This window comes from Aethalodelphis obliquidens, unplaced genomic scaffold (assembly GCF_003676395.1).
Source record: "Aethalodelphis obliquidens isolate GAN/ISIS:26980383/991018 unplaced genomic scaffold, ASM367639v1 scaffold31, whole genome shotgun sequence".
Lineage (NCBI taxonomy): Eukaryota > Metazoa > Chordata > Mammalia > Artiodactyla > Delphinidae > Aethalodelphis > Aethalodelphis obliquidens.
In genome coordinates, this window is record NW_020837975.1 from 5,827,746 (window position 1) to 5,846,984 (window position 19,239).

Here is a 19,239-nt window from a genome sequence, read left to right on the forward strand (position 1 = left end):
ACCGGGAAAAGGGAGAAGAGAGGCAGATAGACTAGCTCCAGGGTCTGGGGTCCTTTCTCTCCAGGGAGCAGGCATACCTGGGGTCCCACCACTCCTGGGGGGCCAGGGGGGCCGGTCTTCCCTTGGAAACCCTGAGAGAGGAAGAGAGGAGAGGGCAGTCAGAACACACAGTCAGGCGTGGACATTGTGGCACGGACCCCAGGCTCCCGGAGGGAGGGCAGGGTCACCACCAAGTCCTTGGCTGTGGTCTGAGGAGCACCGAGATGCGCTCCACCCAGCCAGGAGAACCTTCCCAGAGGGCCTTCGGGACAAGACAGCTCGGGAGTGAGGGTCTGAGGAGGCCGGGGCACCACTTACCACTTCTCCTCTCTGGCCTGGGTGTCCTGGCAGCCCATCCTTCCCAGGGGGGCCCTGGAAGAGGTTCAGATGTCAGGTGAGCTCTAGGCTGCGAAGGGGGATGGGGAAGGATTCACAGTACCAAGGCGGGTCAGAGGTCAGAGGTCAGCTTACTGGAGGTCCTTTGGGGCCAGGAAATCCGTTGGGGCCCTGAGGTCCAGGGAGACCCTAGAGACAAAGCTAGGTTGAGTCAGGAGAATGGGGAGGGGTGCTGGGCAAGGGGCCTCTCCCTGCGGTGAGAGGGAGCCGGCCCCACTCCGGCTCCCTGGGGAGCACTGGGGAACAGGGGGCTCAGGCCACACTCACCCTCTCTCCGGGGGGCCCGTGGGGGCCATCACCACCCGATGTTCCCTGTGGGGGAAACAGTCAGAGAGTGAGAGGAGATGCTTTCTAGTCAACTCTGAGGCCAGAGGAGTTGAGAGCAGCTGGGCTACAGGGCAGAGGGCGGGATGAGCCCTGCCAAGACCACCAACCTTAGCTCCAGACTTCCCGGTGGCACCTCGGGGTCCCCTCTGACCCCGTGGACCCTAGAGAGAGGACAGGGGCGTTGTCAGAAAAGCCCCGAAGCACCTCTTTGGATCTTGAGCCGCACGTCTCTCCCCTGCACTCACCGTGGGGCCACGTTCTCCCCGAGGCCCTGATTTGCCCGACACGCCCTGGTGGGAACGAAGCAGAAACAACACATCACCCAGGGCGTGAGGCCCCTGCTCCCAGAGCTGCCCCTCCCTCTGCCCCCCCAACACTTCCCCAGCTTACACGGGCCCCCTTCTCTCCACTGGCTCCAGGAAAACCAGGAAATCCCAGAGACCCCTGGTGAGGATGGAGAAGGGGAAAAATTGACACGTCACAAAAGGGGAGGACCAAGGAAGGGCCAAGGGGGGTCAGGAGAGGTGGTGGAGGCAGCAGGGTGGGAGACCCGGGCTCTGCCAATAACTAGTGCTTCTGGCCTCTGTTCCCTCATCTGTAGAATGGGGGTGGGCTAAATTCTCTCTAGGGTCCCCCGCTGCTCTGTCAGTCTGTGCTTCCTGTAATTAGGGGTCAGGGAAGGGGAAAGGAGGAGGGGCACATGCGGGGCAACGAATCACCTTGGGACCCTGGCGTCCGGGGTAGCCAGGCAGACCAGGAACACCCAGCTTGCCCTGTGGATGGACAGGGAGCGATCAGGAGCGAGAGGAACCACGGATGCCGCTCCATCCCTGGAGATCCCAGCCCTCCCCCCACCCAGAAAAGCCCCAGCCCCTGGCCCCTCATTTCCCACCTCCCAGGATGCCTGGCTTTTGTAACCTCTCCTTGCTGAGAGTGGATTTTCCCCGAACTCTAGTGCTGGAATCTCCCCTCCCCTGTGTCGTAAAATCTGCAGCTCCAGTCCTGCAGGCGCTGTGATCCGGCCCCTGCCTACCTGTCAACCTCAGCTCCATCTTCCCAGCACACAGTCCTGCTCCACCAAGACCGGCCCCCTTGCAGGCAGCACCCCCCCAGCCTCACTCCCTGGCTCCACTCTGCACTACCCCGGGCCCCCCCACAACCATCCACGCCTGCCCCCTGAGGCTTCAGGACCTATCTTGCCAAGGCAGCTGTGGAGCGGAAGTGGGGAGCAGGGGCTCTGCAGCCTGACTTTTGGGGCTCAAACCCTGGCTCTGGCCCTCACTGGCTGTGTGATGAACAAGTTTCTAAACCTCCTGATGCTTCAGGACTGTAGTAGCGCCCACCCCCCAGGACTGACAGGACAAGATGTCACGGTGCTGGCGCACGGTGAGGGCTTGGTGAGAGCTAGCTCTGAAGATGTCAGAGCTCACCTCCTCTCTGACTCTCTTCCTTCTCGGAATGCCTACTGCTTGGAGTCTGGACACATTTTCACTCTGCCCGGCACCTTCAGGTATCCTATGACGGCCTCTCTGCCCTGTCCCCATCAATCTGTTGTAAAGTCTTCACGACAGAGACTTTTCCTTAACTTCTTATGTATTCCCCCCGCTTCAACGCATCAGTGTCTAGGAGGCGCCATGTACACACAGAGGAGCATAATGCATGGTCATCTTTGATTGACTTGCAGACTTCAGCTGTCGGCACCCCACCCCAACCCTGATCCCAGCGCCCCGGGCCTCACCCCCTCCATGCCCTACAGCATGTAGACCAGACCCCTCACACCCTCCCCATCACCTTCTCGCCCATGAGCCCAGGGGGGCCAGGGTCTCCAGTGGGTCCAGTGCGTCCCTTCGGCCCCTCGGGACCATCCTCTCCCCTGGAACCAGGGACTCCAATCTCGCCCTGGGTGAGGGGGTTGGAGAGGTTAGTGATAGGGACTAGGGGAGGGGCTGAGCCCCGAGAGGAGAGGCAGGCCCCAGTGAGGCTGAGTGGGGTCGGTGGGGGTCCCCGAAGCTACTGCAGAACAGGGAGCCCCACAGGGGCAGGGAGTGTGCTGTGATTGGTGAGCTGGTGGGTCACGGAGCACGGGGTTGGGTTCCTGCTCAGATCAGGCTCTAGAGGGTGATCAGATCCTCTAAAGGGAGCCTGGAGATGAGGAGTCTGGGGTATTGGGGGGTGGGGGTGAAGGCTGGTAACTGGGGGCTCCAAAGGGGAGGATCATCAGCACTTAGAGTTGGGGGGCCACTGTGGGGATTTCTACTCACCCTGTCACCTTTCACACCCATGTCACCTTTGAACCCAGGAAAGCCATCCTCGCCCTGAGAAAGATTGGGGTGAAAGGACACCACAGATGATGGAGGGAGGGGGTGAGGCAGAGATGGACAGAAAGGCTGGTGTGGGGCAGGTGGAGGGGCTGGGAAGTTAGGGGCACATTGCTCACCTTTTCACCCTTGTGACCCTTCAGACCCCGAATTCCATCCACACCCTGGAATTAGAGTGGGGGATAGAGACTGAGAGATCAGGGGAGGAGGCTGGGCTGGCAGGACCAAGCTCCTGGGGCCCCAGCTGGCTCCCCTGACCCCAGCCTTTATCTCCCAGCCCGGTGGTTCGTTACCTTGACGCCTCGAGGTCCTGGGTATCCCAGAGGACCCTGAGGTCCAGATGGACCCTGGAAGAAGACAGAGAGGCATCAATAAAGGGGTCTCAGGGTGTCACCACGGGGGCGCCCTAGGGGTGGGGGAAATGGAGGTTACAACATTGGGGTCTGGAGAGGGTTGAGGGGTACGGGACAAAGGACTGTCAGAGCCGCGTGACGAGGTGAGGAAATCCCAGGGACTTGGAGGCCCAGGGTCTGGGTAGAGACCCCTCCAGGGGATGAGAGGAGGCGTGGAAGATCTCACCTGGTTTCCTTTGGTTCCAGGGGGACCTTCTTTGCCCGGGTGACCCTGGGGGTAGGGGAAGGAGAGCGTGACCACTGGCCCCTGTCACCTCCTGCACCCCTCCCTACACTTCTTCCACCCAAATGCCCCCCTGGGACCTAATGAAGCTGACCAACCATTGGCAGCACCACCAGTGACCTCCCAGTGCAAGGGACACACAGTACGGACACTCACTGAAGGTGCTTGAAAGTCATTTCCTGGGGTGGAAGGTCAAGGGGGATTTGTATTAAGAGGGGTGGCCACTCACCGGGGATCCATCTGAGCCAGGCATGCCAGGAAGCCCTGGTTTCCCTCGAGGACCCTGCAGGGGGATGAGGAGGCTCAGTCCCAGCCAGATATTTGGGGCCCACCCTACACTCCGCCTTGGCCCATCCACCATTCCCCTGATCACTTAGTCACTTACCTTCTCTCCATGAGGGCCGATGGCACCCTGGGGCCCAGGGAGACCCTAGACACAGGAGGGAGAAGTCACAGGGGGCCCCCCAGGGGTGGGCCGCTCTCTCTGCAGCAGCCCCCATTCAGAGCGTGAGCAGCGAAGGCTTGAGACCCTTCATTTCCTGTCCCCACCCGGGATCTGGCCCACTGTGGAAGCCCAGGGGAAATCACTGAAGTTGGGGAGGGGATGGACAGGACCACTCACCTGGGTCCCAGGAGTGCCCTGTTGTCCAGGAGGTCCTGGCTCTCCCTGGGGTCCCTAGAAACAGGCAACCAGGCAGGGGTCAGAAGGAGATGGTGACAGAACAAATAGGGCAGAGAGCCGAGTCCCGGCAGGGACAGCCGAGACGGCAGGCTGGGGGTCGAAATGGTGGCAAAGGGAACAGGACTTTGGCAGAGACCCCAGGGGCTAAGGGTCAGGTGGGGTCTCCATGCCCAGCACTCACCAAGCTTCCTTTGGGACCATGGGGGCCATCCATGCCTCGGACTCCCTGAAACACGAGAGGGGCATGAGCAGGCTGGAAGGCGGCCCTGGACCCTGGAGGGACCTGTGGTTTCTGAGGCCAGGCCATCCCAGAGGGTGGGACGGGTCAGGCGCACAGCAGTTCATCCCAAACCTAAGCAAACACAGCCGGTCCGGATCCACAGGGCGTGGGTCTCTGGGGCTCTGGGACTGTGGGTTTGTGGGGGTTTGTTTTGTTTTCTTGAGGATTTTTTTTTTTTTTTTTTTTTGGCTATGATGAGAGCCTTTGGTGCACTACAAGACATGGTCCCGCAAGGGCACCAGGGGGTGAAGACTGAAGCAGGGCTAGGTGGGGGCCAGGGAGGAGGAGCTGGAGGGGAGGGAGGAGGGAGGCAGTCAGGGAAGGTGGAAAGAGGGAGAGGGCAGGATCAGAAGCCAGGGACAGTCACTTACCGGGGGCCCAGGAACCCCAGGTGGACCTTTGGGGCCAAGGAGACCTCGAGTTCCCTGCATTCAGGTGAGGGGAAGATAGGACCCGCATGGGTGAGAGAAAACGTGTCCCTTTCATGCCCGTGTCCCTCCTCCGGCATCCCCAGAGCCACCCCCATCCCCAAACCCCTTGACACTCACCGACTCTCCAGGCAGCCCCCGAGGCCCAGTCTCCCCATCGTCTCCCTGGAGGAGGAGGACGTGGTGAAGCAGGCTCAGCGTCCAGACCTCTCCCATACCCAGCCCCCACCCCTGCCCCCGCCGTCCACAACACTTACCCGATCTCCATCCTCGCCGGGGGGCCCAGGAAGGCCCTGGGCACCAGTATCACCCTGGAAAATGGTTGAACAGGTAAGAGGGGGTGCAGAGCCCCCAACACAGGCAGACACTGACTGTCTTCAGTTAACCAACCAATTTCCTTCACTGAGCTCCTGCTGGGACCCTCAGCCTCCTACCTCCCCTCCCCTCCACAGAAGATCTACCCCCTCATCACAACACACCATGCCCCTATACTCACCCTGTGTCCTTTCTCCCCAGGTAGCCCTGGGAGGCCATCAAATCCTCGGTCACCCTGGGGAGAAGAGGGGCAGCGTAGGTGAGGTCCCAGTCCCGTTCCCACCCCACCCCTCTCTACTGTGCCCTGAGTGGGGAGGGGTTATCCCTAAAAACAAACGAGCTCAGGTGGGGCTGGGAGTTGTGGGTGCCAGAGAGGGGCCCAAGCCTATTACCTTCACTCCAGGTTCCCCAGGCATCCCTCGGGCTCCATCAGCACCCGCTCGGCCCTGGGGGTGAAGGGGAGGTGTCAGAGCAAGAGGGGGCACAGTCCTCCACACCCTGTGCTCTGCCTCCCATCCCCCACCCACACCCATCCTACCCTCAGGTCACTCACCCTTCGCCCAGCCTTGCCAGGGGGGCCCATGAGGCCCTGAGGTCCTCTGGGGCCCTGGGAGGGAGAGGCAGGGGCAGGGTTAGTGGGTATAGACGGCGGGGGCACTGGTTTGGGGATCAGGTGGGTGGGGGCTGTCACCTGAGGTCCTAGGTCTCCAGATTCTCCTTTCAGTCCAGGACTCCCAGGTTGTCCCTGTGAGAGAGAAGAGAGGGTGGCTGTGCTGAAGGACACACCCATCGGTGGCCTCAGAGCCCTCCCCCAAAGAAGCAAAAGACTTGCAACTTGGTCCTTTTCCAGAACTATCCATACCCCCCACACAAATAAAGAATCCCCTATCCCAGCACCCCACTCACTCACCAAGGGTCCAGGGCGGCCCGTGTATCCCATGGGACCAGGGGGTCCTCGGAGCGCCAGCTGGGGGAGCAGGGGAGACGGAAGAGCTAAGCAAGAGGCAGCTGGAGAATTCCGGACCCCAGGTCACTTCCCAAAGTCACCCTTGTACCCCTGATCTTCATTCTACTGCCCTGTATCTTCCCCAACCTCCCTCTCAACCCCAAACCAACCCAGATCTCCGCCTGCCCTACATTCACTCCAACCTACCCTTCCAACTCTTCCTAGAGTCTTCCCCTTCCCACCACACCCCTCCCCCCACCAAGATCCCCCAGCCTTCCTCACCCGTGCCTGCTGCAGAATTGCCTGGGCCTGGGCCTCCTGTGCCGCCACCACGGGGCCCTTGTCACCCCCACCACTGCCAAACCGGAACTGCGGGCCAAGGAGAGAAGGTCTAGGGTCTTCCAGGAAATCCACATGACCCTCCCAGCCAGAGGCATCATCCAGCATGTCTGCCCCATCCCCCAGGTTCCAGGACCCCACTTCCCCCCATGCCCCCCTCCAGTGTCTCCCATGGGTTCCAGGTAGTCACTTAGAGGTTTTCAGAAACTCAACTCCTGTCCTCCTCCTCCACTCTTGAGCCTCTTCCTCCCCAAAGACCCTCCTTTGGTTCTAGACCCCCTGAAATTTAGGATTTTCTGCCCAATTCTAGATGCTCCATGTTTGGCTCCAGGTCATCTAATGAGGCCCTAAACCCTCCACCCCTAAGATCAATCTCTTTGGGTGGATGGTCTTTAGAGACTCCTCCTTGGCATTCCTGCTCCTCTGGTTCTTGGTGACACAACACAATTCTCCCTCCCTCCCCCCTCAGCTCATTCCAAAGACCAGAAGACAACTCACTGGGAGCATGAGGGATGTGCCGGGAGGGCCAGGGGCCCCATCTGATCCAGGGAGCCCTGCTCGGCCAGGGGGGCCCTAGAGTGGGGGAAGAATGAGAAGGATACGGCCACAGGGGGTTGTTAGGGTCCTGGCATCATTTTGAAACCCTCCTCAACAGAATAAATATAGACTTCCCTACGTCTTCCCCAAGCTCTCCCCACACCCCATGGAGAAAAATGACGGTGAGACACCACACTACTCCCCTCCCCAACCAGAGTCTACCTTCTTTTCTAATGAGAAATTACTGGGCATGGTACCCCTACTGGGTACCAGTGGCTCCTCTGCAGCCGTCCCCCCACCCCCACAGGATGTCCTCATACCCTCTCGCCCGGGTCTCCAACTGGACCTGGATTGCCTTGGATGCCAGGGGGACCAGGAAATCCCTGAAGAACACAAGAAGAGGGGGTAAGGTGTGGGCGTTCAGATAGAAGAGGGGTATGTGGCTAAGAGGTGGTCTCTACAGAAGAGATCTGAGGATCTGGGAGGCTTTGATTGGAAGGATGCTCTGCGTTCTAAGAAGGAGGCCTGGGTCTATGGGGGGAAGGCACAGGTGAGCACATAGGAAGCATCTCTGTGAAAAGAATGGAGGCTAGTGGGTCACAGCTAGAACTCACCGCAGGGCCTTCTGGACCAGGGGGCCCCTCCACTAGCATACCCTGTGGAGTCAAAGGTTAAAAGTCAGAGGCTATAGGGCTAGCACCCCCACCTGCTTCCCTTCATCCCACTGCCCTCAGCTCGGTGACCATGGTGACTTACAGGTTCCAGCACCGCAGGCTCCCCCTTCTCTCCTTTCAGCCCCCGGGGACCACGGGCAGCCTGAGAGAGACACATATGTAACCCCCAGGGGGGCCCGTAAGCATCCAAGACACCAGGACTGCCCCCATCCCGGTGGCAGTCTCAGGTCCTCTGGAGACCTCCTGACCCTATCCCCAAGTCCCCCCCTCCTCCTCTAAGACTCCCTCTTTACAGACCTCCCAGGTCTACCAAGGTAGACCTCAGGGCTCCCCTCCCCACAATTCCCAGCTCCACCTCAACAAACACAGTCTCCTCATCTCCCTGAGAACCTCTCTCAGGAAGGTCCCCAGACACTTCCTGGGATTCCAAACCCCCAACCTTCCCAAACCCTCTTCTGGAGGACTGCACCTTATTCCCCAAACTCCCTGAGAACCTTAAGAAACCATCGACTTCCTCACCTTTACCCCAGCTCACCAAATAAGAATATCTCTAAGATTGTGGATAGATTTTTACTTGGGTTTAGGGGAAGATCATGTATCCATATGAGGATCTGATGTAATCTATGGAGTCCTTTTCCAGAAAAGAAAAAGTGTACGCCCTTATGCACAGAATGTTACTTAGAGTTTCAAGGGGTTCACAAGTTTAAAACTCCCTGGAGATTAGACATTCATACTGTAAGTAGATCTGGAGAGCAGTCCCCACCGATATCTCAAACTTAGACCACATAACTGGACTTTGGAAAAATACAGCTCCTGGGCTCAGTTGCTCAAGCCCCGAGCCAAGCCCCTCAAGTTTTCCCAGTTCCTCTCCCAGCCAGGATGCTACACCCGTCCTCTGACCCTCATTTATACTTCAAGCCCACCCGTCGCCTCTCTTCCACACGTCCACTCAGATGCCCGCTCCCAACTCTGGGGCCAGAACCAAGATGAGGACAAGGAGAATGGAGGATATTCACCCCCCCCACCAACTCTCCCAACAAAGATCTTCAAAATGCCCCCTTCTACCTCCATCCTGCTCAAACAACAGTGATCAATTTCCAAACTCTCCCATATCCCAGATCAACCCTAAGTTTCCAGAAAGCAGCAGAAGGGAAAGGCAGCAGAGGGTCAAGGATGGAATTATTAGAGCAGGGAGGGTGGGATGAGGCAGCGGGGTAGAGGCAAAAGATGAAGTGAGTAGACAGGAAATACCCCACTGACAGGGAGTGGTTGAAAACATGGGACGCAATTAAGGGAGACAGAAAAAAGGGACAAACACTTGGAAGCAAGAATGATGCCAGGGCCAAGAAAAATTAAACATGGCCAAGACGGCTAGCAAATGAACCAGATAAACAGGAAGTGGTGGGACAGACAGGAAGCAGCCAAGGAAAGAGGATCCAGGAAGTGGACCTTCAATAACAACATGGCTACCACAACCAAGAGAGAAAAGAAATTCACAAAACAGACAGAAAGTAACTCCGGGAAATGGATTATGACAATGAAAGGCAATTCTTCCAACAAACACAAACATCAAGGCTAGTACACACAGGAGGTGGCTGTGATAAATATCTAGGCCCACATGGAAACTTTATGATTTGGATGACCTGAGACACATAGGAAGCGGCTTATTATCAAAGTATAAGAGAGCATGAAAAACTAGAGCCAAAACACAAAGAATAAGTCCCTTCCAGTTCAATCTGACACAGTCACCAGAACGGATGCCATGACTGGAGAAGACAGGAGGGGAGCCATTGTAGAGAAGGAGAGAAGACAGGAGGGGACAGACAGGAAGTGGCCTGTAGGTTAGAAAATGTGATAGAGGAAGTTAGATCATTTGGCAGCAACATGGACAAGAAATTGTTTCGACCAAGAAGAAATGATCGAGACAGACGGAAAATGGACACAAGGTAGGGGCTTACTGACCAAAAGTTTTATAAAATCCAGCTTGATGGAGACAGGAAGTGACCAAGAAAGACAGAAAGTGGCCATAGGATTGAAAAAAAAAAAAAAAGAAACCCAACAGCAACAACCAATTGCCCTGAACAGAAGGATCCATAGATTAAGACTTTTGGCAAGGGAAGGCAGGAAGTAACGTTTTCAAGCAACAGATACATCTTATGTGAACAGAAAATGGAAAACCACTAATGGGAAGTAGCTCACAGACAAGAGATAACAATCAAAAACAACAGGAAGCGATTCTTGTAGCTCCCACTGGAAGTCAAGGATGGAAGAGGAGCTCCTTTCACTTACGGCTCCCAAGTGGGCTGTCTCCGCAGAGAGTGCAGGGCCAAGCTCCGTCTCCTCACGAAAATCGTCCCCATAGCCATAGGTGTAATCGTAGGGCCCTGCTGTGGGGTCTGTGCCACCCTCCCCATATTCCTCTGTCAGGAACCTGTCAGCTGTGGAGGGGACCTGGAGATCTGTCTGCTCCTTCCCGGGGATGGGGAGGGAGAGGGGTAGACGGGGGCATTAGGGCTGAGAGGAGGTTCTCCCTGGACCCCAGGGTGTGACAACTTCCAGCCCAAAGGTTTCTGAAGGGTAACAGGGACTGGAGTTTTCCTCCCAAGAGCAAGGGGAGCCGTTGTAGAGAAGGGGGATGGCCATCAGAGCCCCCCAATGTGGAGGGAGGTCCAGAAAATGGGCCCGGTTGGAAGAAATGATGGGTAACAAGAAGGGTGGCCAGAGGGCTGGACACAGAGTGGACAGTCCATGGACATAATAATCGATGAAAGAATCCAAGGAATGACCAAAGAAATGGATGGAAAGAGGGGCAGAAGAGGAAAAGTGACAGCATTGGACAGAAAATGGCTCCTGGGAACAGAAATATGACAGAAAGTAAAACCATTTGACACCAACAGGGAGAGGAAGTTACTCCAGAATCAAAGAATAATGGCAGGAGACATGGACACTGGAGAAAAATGAAGGTTCTGAAAGAGGAAAGCAGACCGATAGGTCCGGAGTGACCGGGAGACAGAAGGACACGAATGGAGATGACAAAGAGCCCTCCGGCCAGAGGAGGGGCTGGTTCATCAAGATGACATGGGGCAAGGAGAGTGGGTAACAGACGCCCACCGACCCAGCCTGGGCGAGGGTGGGGGATGGAGTTACCTCCTCAGTGGGTGGCAAGGGGCGTGACTCCAGGTTTCCTTCCTCTTCACCTGGGGTGGGGTCCTAACCCCAGGGGGAAGGTGTGGGGAGAGGAGCACAGGACGGGAGGAAAGGAGAGAGGTTAGCGGAAAGGGAGGCCAAGCAGCAGTTCATCCCCCGGGGGGCAGTGTCTGTCTGTGCTGGGGGGTGGGGGCAATCTCAGATCTTGCAGCCCCTTAGGAGGGGGGGACGCTTTGGGGAGAGTGAATCTCCGAAGTCACAGAGGTTTGGGGGCAGAGATCTGGATGCCCCGGCTCTACCTGCTGGTAACCGCTGCCTCTGGTCCTGGGGGGGGGCCCGGGCAGTGAGGGGAGCTGCCATCCGAGCTGGGCGCCGGGAGAGGGGAGGCTGGCCCCGAGCTGGGCCAGAACCTCCACTTCGAGAGGGGAACGCCTGCCCAGCCGCTGATCTCTTGGCAGGTGGGGTAGGCTTTCGGGGAGGGGTCCGACGCCCCCTGGGGGGAGGGGGAGCCCTGTGGTTGGGGCTTGGAGGCCACTGCAGCAGAGAGACACGGGAGGGGGCAGTGAGGAAACGCCCACAGTCTAAATACAAGGTGGCTCTCCCCGCATGTGGGGAGGGGAGGAAGGTGTCATAGATGTTTGCAAGGGGTGGTGGAGGGGAACGGGAGAAGTCCCTCAAGTTTACCTGATAATCAGGGGTGGTCACCGTAGTCATCACGTCGTAATAGGGGGGCTCGTAGTCATAGTAGAGAGACTCAATGGACTGGGGTTAGGGAAGGGGCGGTGGGAATAGGTGGGAAGGGGGGGCAGGCAGGTGAGGAGGTGGCGTGGGAGTTGGGGATGAAAGGAGGGGTGGGAGTCAGGAGAGAGAAGGGGTGGTGGGAAAGGGGGGTGGGTCCCACACGTGGGACAGAAGCAGACGTGATTAAGAGATTGACCCTCCAATCTTCAGGCCACTGACCCCTGTCACTGTCAAGACTCCACCCAATTCGTACCCTCCCTTCCCTTCCACCCCCCCAGTCCCTTATCCAGCACCTCCTCGTGCAGGGGGCCAGAGAGAGGGCCCCCGTATCCACACTTGCACAGACCTACTCTACCTCCTACTCCTTCCCCTCTTCCCCTCCTGGTCTTACCATTTCAACTTTCTCCCTGTTTCTGTCTCTCCCCTCCTCTGCTCCCCCATCCTCTGTCCCCAGCTCTCACCCCCACCCTCCATGGTCTCGCAATCTCTTAATTCAAGGAAGGGGGATGGAAAGCCCAAGGGCACAGTCCCAGGAAGACTAGCAGAGGAGGAGACACAAGGAGGGGACACGGCTCCCAGCCACGAATTCTTCATGACGACTTTTTATTTTTAAATGAAAATAAAAAGGTTGATGAATGAGGACTGGGGGTGGGGGGGTGTGATGAGAATAGAGGGTACAGCTGGGGAGGGGCACAAGGGAGGGGAGAACAGGAGCCCAAAATAGGATGGGGAGCTCTGGGACATTGGGGCAATTCCACTGGGGAGATGTGAGGGTGTCTTCCCTCCCTGGGATGTGCTGCAGTTTGGGGTTCACCAGCTCCCTCACCTGTCGCTGGGGTTCCTCGTTTTGTGACCTATGAAGTCTTGGTGGTTGCTGCTTCGGAGATCTCTGGGCTCTGTGAGACTGTTGTCTCTGAGGTCTCTCCCTCCAACCCCCCTCACACTCCAGCTCCTTCTGTTCACAGGATTCATAGGCAGCTTGCACCCCCGGAACGATGGCAAGCTCCTGAACATCACCCTACAAAGACAAGAGGAAGGGACACCAATGGAGGGAGGCAGAGTGGGCTTCCAAGAGACACAGGGTAGAGTCTGGGACACGGGGTCGGAGGCCAATCCGAGATAAGACTATATAATGGAGAAGGTCATTACCAGCCCTCCCATATGCACAGTGCTTTTCAGTTTTCAAAGGACCTTCTCATTCATAATCCCATTGAACCTTCACAACAACTGGACAGTTGGACAAGGATTGAAGTCAGTAGGACAAGGATCTTTACGCCTATTTTCCAAGCACATTCCATTCATAAAATTTCAAAGAGACAATGACTGGCCCAAGGTCACTCGAAGTGGTAGAATCAGGACTAGAATTCAAGCCTTCCAAGTGTAAGTTCAACTCTTGGCCTACACCCTGCCCATGTGGCCATGCATGAGCCTGTTCACAAGGGCTTCTGGAGACAGTGGCCCAACCTTAGTTGCTTTGACCTTCCAATGACAACGACGATGAGAAGTCTCAGGATCTCTGGAAATGGGGGGAAGACAGTTCTGATTTCCAGTGGCATTTATTTGTGCCCACATGTGGTGATAAGCACACCCTGCATTGTATTCTAGTTTGGGGATACTGTCTCATCTCCACAGTGGAACTGGTAGTTCCTTGGGATGATAGAGATCTGATATTATTCTTCTGTGTTCTCCCTTAGTGTTGGGCCAGCAGGTGTTCAGAAAATGTTGACTGGCTGGGTGGGTGAATGGACAGATGGATGGCTGGATGGACAGATGGGTGGGTGGGTGGGTGGGTGAATGAGGGCTCGAGCACTTGACTGAATGGGAGCGTTGATGGATGGTGAATGTCTGTGTGGGTGGACTGGTGGGTCAATAAATGGGAGGTGCAGGGTAGATACCAACAGTGTGTCGGTAGATGGATGGAAGTGAAGAAATGGTAGGGTGGAGAGTGCGGTGGGTAAATGAGTTGCTAGCTGCATGCATGTATCCTATGCATGGGTAGACGGGGTGGGTGAGTGGATGGATGAGTGAATAGGTGGATGGATGGGTTAAAGAGGATGGATGGACAGAAGGATAGCTGAATAGATGGGTGGTTTACAGGAGGGAGTGACTGAGCAGGGGAAGAATGGGCAGGTGGGAGAATACAAGACTGAATGCTTGAGTGGGTGGGTGAGTGTGTGAATGGATGCGTGGGTGAATAGATGTGAATAGATCTGCCGATGGATCAGTTGAAGGGATGGATGGATGGGTGGACTAATGAAAACTGAGTGACAGAATAAGTGACTGTGGACAATCCTGCCACATAAGTGGGCACCTAATTCTCCTACAGAAAAAAAAAATTAGCCCTGAAGATAGGAAATGGAAATATAAATTTATGAAAGGAAAAGTGAAGGGTAGGACATAGGAAGACAGAGTACTGAGGTCAGAAGGGGAGTGGATACAAGGCATAGGACCAGAAGTCACTCCTCTCTCTGGCTGCTCTGGTTACCTCAAAGACTTCTTCATCCAGGATCTGAGCACCAAAGATGATCACGCCTCGGGTGTCCAATACTGGATGAGCACTTCGGGGGAGGGGCCGGGTGACTCGCTTCTTGCAATCAATTATGAGGGTGACCGACTGGCCCTTCACAGCCACAGCCACACGGTGCCATCTGGTCATAGGGACAGGGAGGAGGGAGGTTCAAGAAACTGACTGAAGGGGGGAAAGTCAAGAGGGCTGAGCAGCCCTTGATGGAAGGGTTGACAAGTCAATGATAACAATAGTAGTAATCACAGTTAACTACCATGTACCGAGGGCTTACAATACACCAGGCACCATCCCATCACTTTCTCATTTGATTCTCACAGTTCTATTGTCCCTATTTTTCAGACATAGAAACCAAGGCTCAAAAAAGTCAAGGAACTTGCCCAAGGTACAAGCTAGTCCTACTTGCAAGGATTTAAACTCTAAAGCCCAAACTCTGGGCTAGAAGTGACTAGGCAGAAGTTTGGGCAGTGGGTAAGTGAGTGGTGGCCCACAGGGTCGGCAGGGTTTCCTAGATTAGGGCATGGGGGCTCTGCGGGCAGGGGCCAGAGGGTAGCTCCTGAAAGGGTAGGCCAGACAGGCCAGAGGAGCAAACTGACTTACTTGCCATCTGCTAGGCTGAGGCCTCGGAAGACGGGCTGAGCAGGAGGTTGAGGCCGTCCAGTCTGGTCCTCGTACAGGAAGCGGACAGGTTGGCCGAGCTCCAGGCCCAGTTGTCGGACACCCTGGGCACTATAGACAGTCAGGAGGGGAGCCTGGAGGCCAGGGCGGGTCCGGACAGCAGTCAGTAGAGAGAAGTCTTTGGGAAAGCCTCCTGGTACCGGAGAGACATACACAGGTGGAGTGAGAGGCAAAGCGAGACATTAACCCCTTCCCTTCTCGTGTCTGATCCCAGACCCTGCCCTGTGACCTCGGCCAACTTTCCCTCCTCCAGCGTGTCACCCATACCTGGGAAGAGCTGGCGGGTGGGTGCACTGAGCTGGGCGGGTCGGGACACTCGGTAAGCCACATCAGCTGGACAAATGCCTCTCGCCCTCCGGACACCGTCAGGGAGGGAGGGGAACCTCAGGGCCCACAGCACGTCCACAGGGGCTGCACCTGGGAGAGTCCACGAGGGTCAGGGGAAGGGACACACTCTCAGGAGGGCCCACACAGGGGACATTTGGGGTCTAGAGCTCAGCTTCCTGGGGCTCAAACTCCTTGGAAGATAAAAGTCACCTCTCCCTTACTTGCTCCTGAACGGGGCCTGAATGGATGGAAAACGAAAGTCACCTGGAAAAGGGCAGCGCTGAGCCGGTATTCAGCTCCCTGCCCACCACTGTCCCCGCCTCCCAGCCTCTGTCTCTGTCACTCCTTCCCTATCTCCGTCTTTCAGCCTATGAATCTCTCTCTATTCTCTCTTAACCTCTCCGTCCCAACTCTGCCTTCCCTTTACTCTAGCTCTGTCACGCTTACTCTCTCTGTCTCTGTATCTGTGGGTCTTTCTCTCTCCCCGGCTCTTCTGTCTTCCTCCGTTTCCCTCACACTCTACCCAACTTTTCCCTTCTCCCTCTCTTCCTCCCTTTCCGTGTCTCTTGGTCTCTGGGTCTCTGGCCTCAGTCCCATGTCTCCAGCATAAACAACATCTGGGCAAACGATCATCCTGGGCACGGGAGGTGCAGGGGGGCCACGAGGGAGGGAACAGAGAGGCAGCTCTGTGGGGAGGGGACTGCAAGCTGCTGTGGTTCCCGTGTTTGGGGAGGTGGGGACACCTCTGACCATGCAGAGGAAGGAGATACAAGAAAGGGCCAACCCAGGAGCTGGTGCCCCTGGCTTGGGAGATGGGCTGGGGTGCAGGGGCGGGTGGGGAGCCTGAAGCTGCCACGCAGAGCCGGAGCAGGTCCAGGGCCTGGAGCCACACATCTGTGGATCCCATCAGGGTCCTTTGCCCAAAACCCGGGCAAGCTCCCCACACCTGGAACTTCGACCGTGCCCGCCCCCCCCCCCCCCCCCCCCCCCCCCCGCCACGGTCCAAAGATTCAAGGCCCGGGCCACCAGCCCTATCCCCCTAGAACTCGGCTTCTGAGGGTTCAAACTCCTGAGAAGACAGAGGTCGCCTCTTCCTCACTTGCTCCCCAATACACGTACTTCTCACTCCATCAGCTCCATTGGAAAAATCCCAAAGAAAGTTCCAGCAAAACCCTCATAGAAGTGTGGGGCAGGGCAGGGGCCAGAGTGATCAGGAGAGCAGAGCTGGGTGGGGCGGGTGAGGTGGGGTGGGCAGGCAGAGAAAAGGCCCTTTGAGTCCAGGAGCCGGGAAACCACGGCCTTGCCCCCTCCCACCCCCCTGCCCTAGCCTGGCCCCCACGTGTGGCAGCTCCGCAAACACCAACACACAAGGGCCGCTTTGAGAGACGAAGGGTAAGTGAGACAGAGACACAGAGACTCACAGAGACCCCAGGCCAAGGAGACCTCAGAGGGCCCCACCCTCCACCAAACCCCAGAAGAGTACAGTTCCATCCTATAGACAACCTACCCACAGGTCTGCCCACCCATCTTCCCACTTCAAGCTACATACGTGCCCCACTGTCTCTGGCCTCAATCTGCCCCAGTCTCCCCACTGGTGGCCCCATCACCCCCACCACTCTACCTCTGGCCCCCCAAACACCCCTTTCTTTACTCTGATGAATTCCACACTAACCTATTTCCCGCTAGAGTCCCACCTCTACCCACTCAACCCCCAAATAAGAGACAGTCATCTCAGCCATCCCCCTGCCTCCATGTTAAAGGTCCCCTTTTCTCCCTAAAAAAGACTCCTAGAGTCTACAGACATCCCACACTTCAATTTTCTGTCCCTGAGCCGCATGCTCCTCCTATCTTGAAAGTTCTTCCTTCTGTAATCTAATCTAATCCTTTATGCTGCTTTTCTGACCATCTTGTCTCCAAAGCAGAGAAGAAATGAATAGTCAAGTTATATGCAAATCAGCCTCCAGTGTTTCCACGGGGGGAGGGGGCTTGCTCCAGCCTGCCTAGTACCCAGGTACTCCCAGCCTCCTCCCCTCCAACATCAAACCCCCTCTCCTAGGAACCAGGACTTCTGGATCCTGGGAAAAACAAGGAAAAGATTGGGATTGTGGATGCCAGGGTCCCAGGGGAGCCCGGCTGGCCAGAGGGGGAGGGGCGGGGCAGGAATGCAAAGAGTTGGCTCCTGCCTCAGACACCTGATCCTGGCCTGTCCAGCGGCCGTCCTGTTGGCAGCCAGCCCCAATGCTCCCCAGAGCCAGCCGCGTGGCAGCATCGAGGGCACGGGGAGGGGGAAGGGGATCCTGTCGGGGAAGCTGATGGGACAAATAGTCCAGGTATCCCTTCTTTCTCTACTTTCGAGGCTCTGCTCTGACCAAGGATGCTCCCCCCCTCACCCCAGAGATACAGACAGAGAGACAGAAGACAGACATGCGCCTCTCACTCATCAACACTGGCATCTAGCCCTGACTCCAGCACCAGCTGGACCACAGTGGCCCTGCTGGAGGACCCCACCATCCAGCCCCACTCACCGCCCTCAGGTGATGCTCCGCCATTCAACCTTACCCGCCCTCCACCAGTCACTTCAAGGAGGGAAAGAGATCCCCACCCCGGCTCCAAGGATCCTAGGTGTCCTGCCCTCCAGTCTGGACCCCTGACCCCCCCAAATCCCATTCTTGGACCCAGAAGCTCCCCCCTGCTCCCCAGGCATCAGCTGTCCCCTGTCCCGAGGTGTGCGGAGATTCCGATGACCCAGGCGCTGGGACTCCCCTTACCTGCCCAGGCGGGGGCCGCGCTCAGGCCCAGCAACAGCGGTACCAGCAGGAGGAGGCGATGGCAGCGGCTGCACCGCTCCATAGCTGGCGCCCGGAACGCCAGGTCCCAGGGACCGCCGGAGGCGCCGGACACCCCGACGCTGGCAGGAGACAGCGAGCAGGCTCGCACGCCGGGGTCCCGGGGAAGTCGGAGGCTGCCGGGTGGCGACAGCTCTCAGTGACCCAGCTCCATGCAGCGAGGCGCCGTCGGGGCTCCGGCGCTGCTCCCTCCTCGGTGGCCGCCGCTCCTGTGTGTCCCCGGCCACCCCGGCAGCCCAGAGCCCCCACCCCGCTCCCGCCCCCGGCCCAGCCCCTGCCTCCAGCCGCCCGCCCACAGCCACCGAGGGAAACCCCACCCCCGATCTCCACCTGGTGTGGGGGTGCGAGTGGGAACCCTCCCTCGCTGACCCTCGGACTGCTCTCCTCTGCTTCTCGCAGAGACTCAGTGGCCTGTACCTTAGGATTCTCTTTTCGGGAACCCCAATATCTCTTCCCCAGTCTCTTTCTTTGGGGGGGCCCAGACGTCCAGTCACAACACCCCTTCTCGTTACTCCCCCTTGGGGGCCCAGAGCCCCCTTTCAGCAGAGTCTGGGGCGGGATTTACAGCACAGTGGGAGGGGAGAGGCGGGCCTGGGGGTCGCTACCTCCCCTCACCCCGTCGGGTCTCCATAATTATTTCCCCTCGGCCCGGTCCGCCCGCTGTAATTACAGAGCCTGGCCCGGGGCACGGTATTTATAGACACGGCTATAGATAGCGACTGGGGACCTGCAACCGACGGCCGCGGGGAGCGGGGGTGGGGGGCGAGGCGGGAGGGCCGTTAGGGGGGAGGCCAGAGACTGGACAGACCCACACACAGGCTAATCAGGTCCCAAGGGATGGAAGTAGGGGGACGACGTAACGGCGCCCGGGAGCCCAGGTGGAAAGGCACCCAGTGGAGAGGCGGGGGCGCGGGGGTCCGCCGACACTGGTTGGCAGAGTACGGGAAACGGGGTCACTCGGGGACGAGGCCGCCTCCAGGCGGGCAACACAGGAGTAAGCCGCGGCGCTCGGCGCCCAGTGCGCCCCCACGAGCGGGCACGGCGCCGGGTCTGCCCGGA

At 57.7% G+C, this 19,239-nt stretch overlaps 1 protein-coding gene across 1 annotated transcript in view; it reads right to left on the reverse strand.

Annotated features, from left to right (window-relative positions):
• COL11A2 (collagen type XI alpha 2 chain) overlaps positions 1–18,184 on the reverse strand; it is a 28,306-nt gene extending 10,122 nt beyond the window's left edge. The window contains 36 exon segments of the mRNA XM_027126928.1: positions 78–131; positions 358–411; positions 511–564; positions 703–747; positions 870–923; positions 1,008–1,052; positions 1,153–1,206; positions 1,482–1,535; positions 2,554–2,661; positions 3,024–3,077; positions 3,200–3,244; positions 3,374–3,427; positions 3,660–3,704; positions 3,946–3,999; positions 4,102–4,146; positions 4,339–4,392; positions 4,580–4,624; positions 5,050–5,103; positions 5,227–5,271; positions 5,364–5,417; positions 5,603–5,656; positions 5,814–5,867; positions 5,975–6,028; positions 6,113–6,166; positions 6,332–6,388; positions 6,650–6,736; positions 7,205–7,279; positions 7,564–7,626; positions 7,858–7,899; positions 8,000–8,059; positions 11,065–11,127; positions 12,632–12,823; positions 14,291–14,453; positions 14,930–15,140; positions 15,275–15,424; positions 18,103–18,184. Coding sequence (XP_026982729.1) covers positions 78–131; positions 358–411; positions 511–564; positions 703–747; positions 870–923; positions 1,008–1,052; positions 1,153–1,206; positions 1,482–1,535; positions 2,554–2,661; positions 3,024–3,077; positions 3,200–3,244; positions 3,374–3,427; positions 3,660–3,704; positions 3,946–3,999; positions 4,102–4,146; positions 4,339–4,392; positions 4,580–4,624; positions 5,050–5,103; positions 5,227–5,271; positions 5,364–5,417; positions 5,603–5,656; positions 5,814–5,867; positions 5,975–6,028; positions 6,113–6,166; positions 6,332–6,388; positions 6,650–6,736; positions 7,205–7,279; positions 7,564–7,626; positions 7,858–7,899; positions 8,000–8,059; positions 11,065–11,127; positions 12,632–12,823; positions 14,291–14,453; positions 14,930–15,140; positions 15,275–15,424; positions 18,103–18,184 — 2,532 coding nt within the window.
• Positions 18,185–19,239: the final 1,055 nt, after the last annotated feature.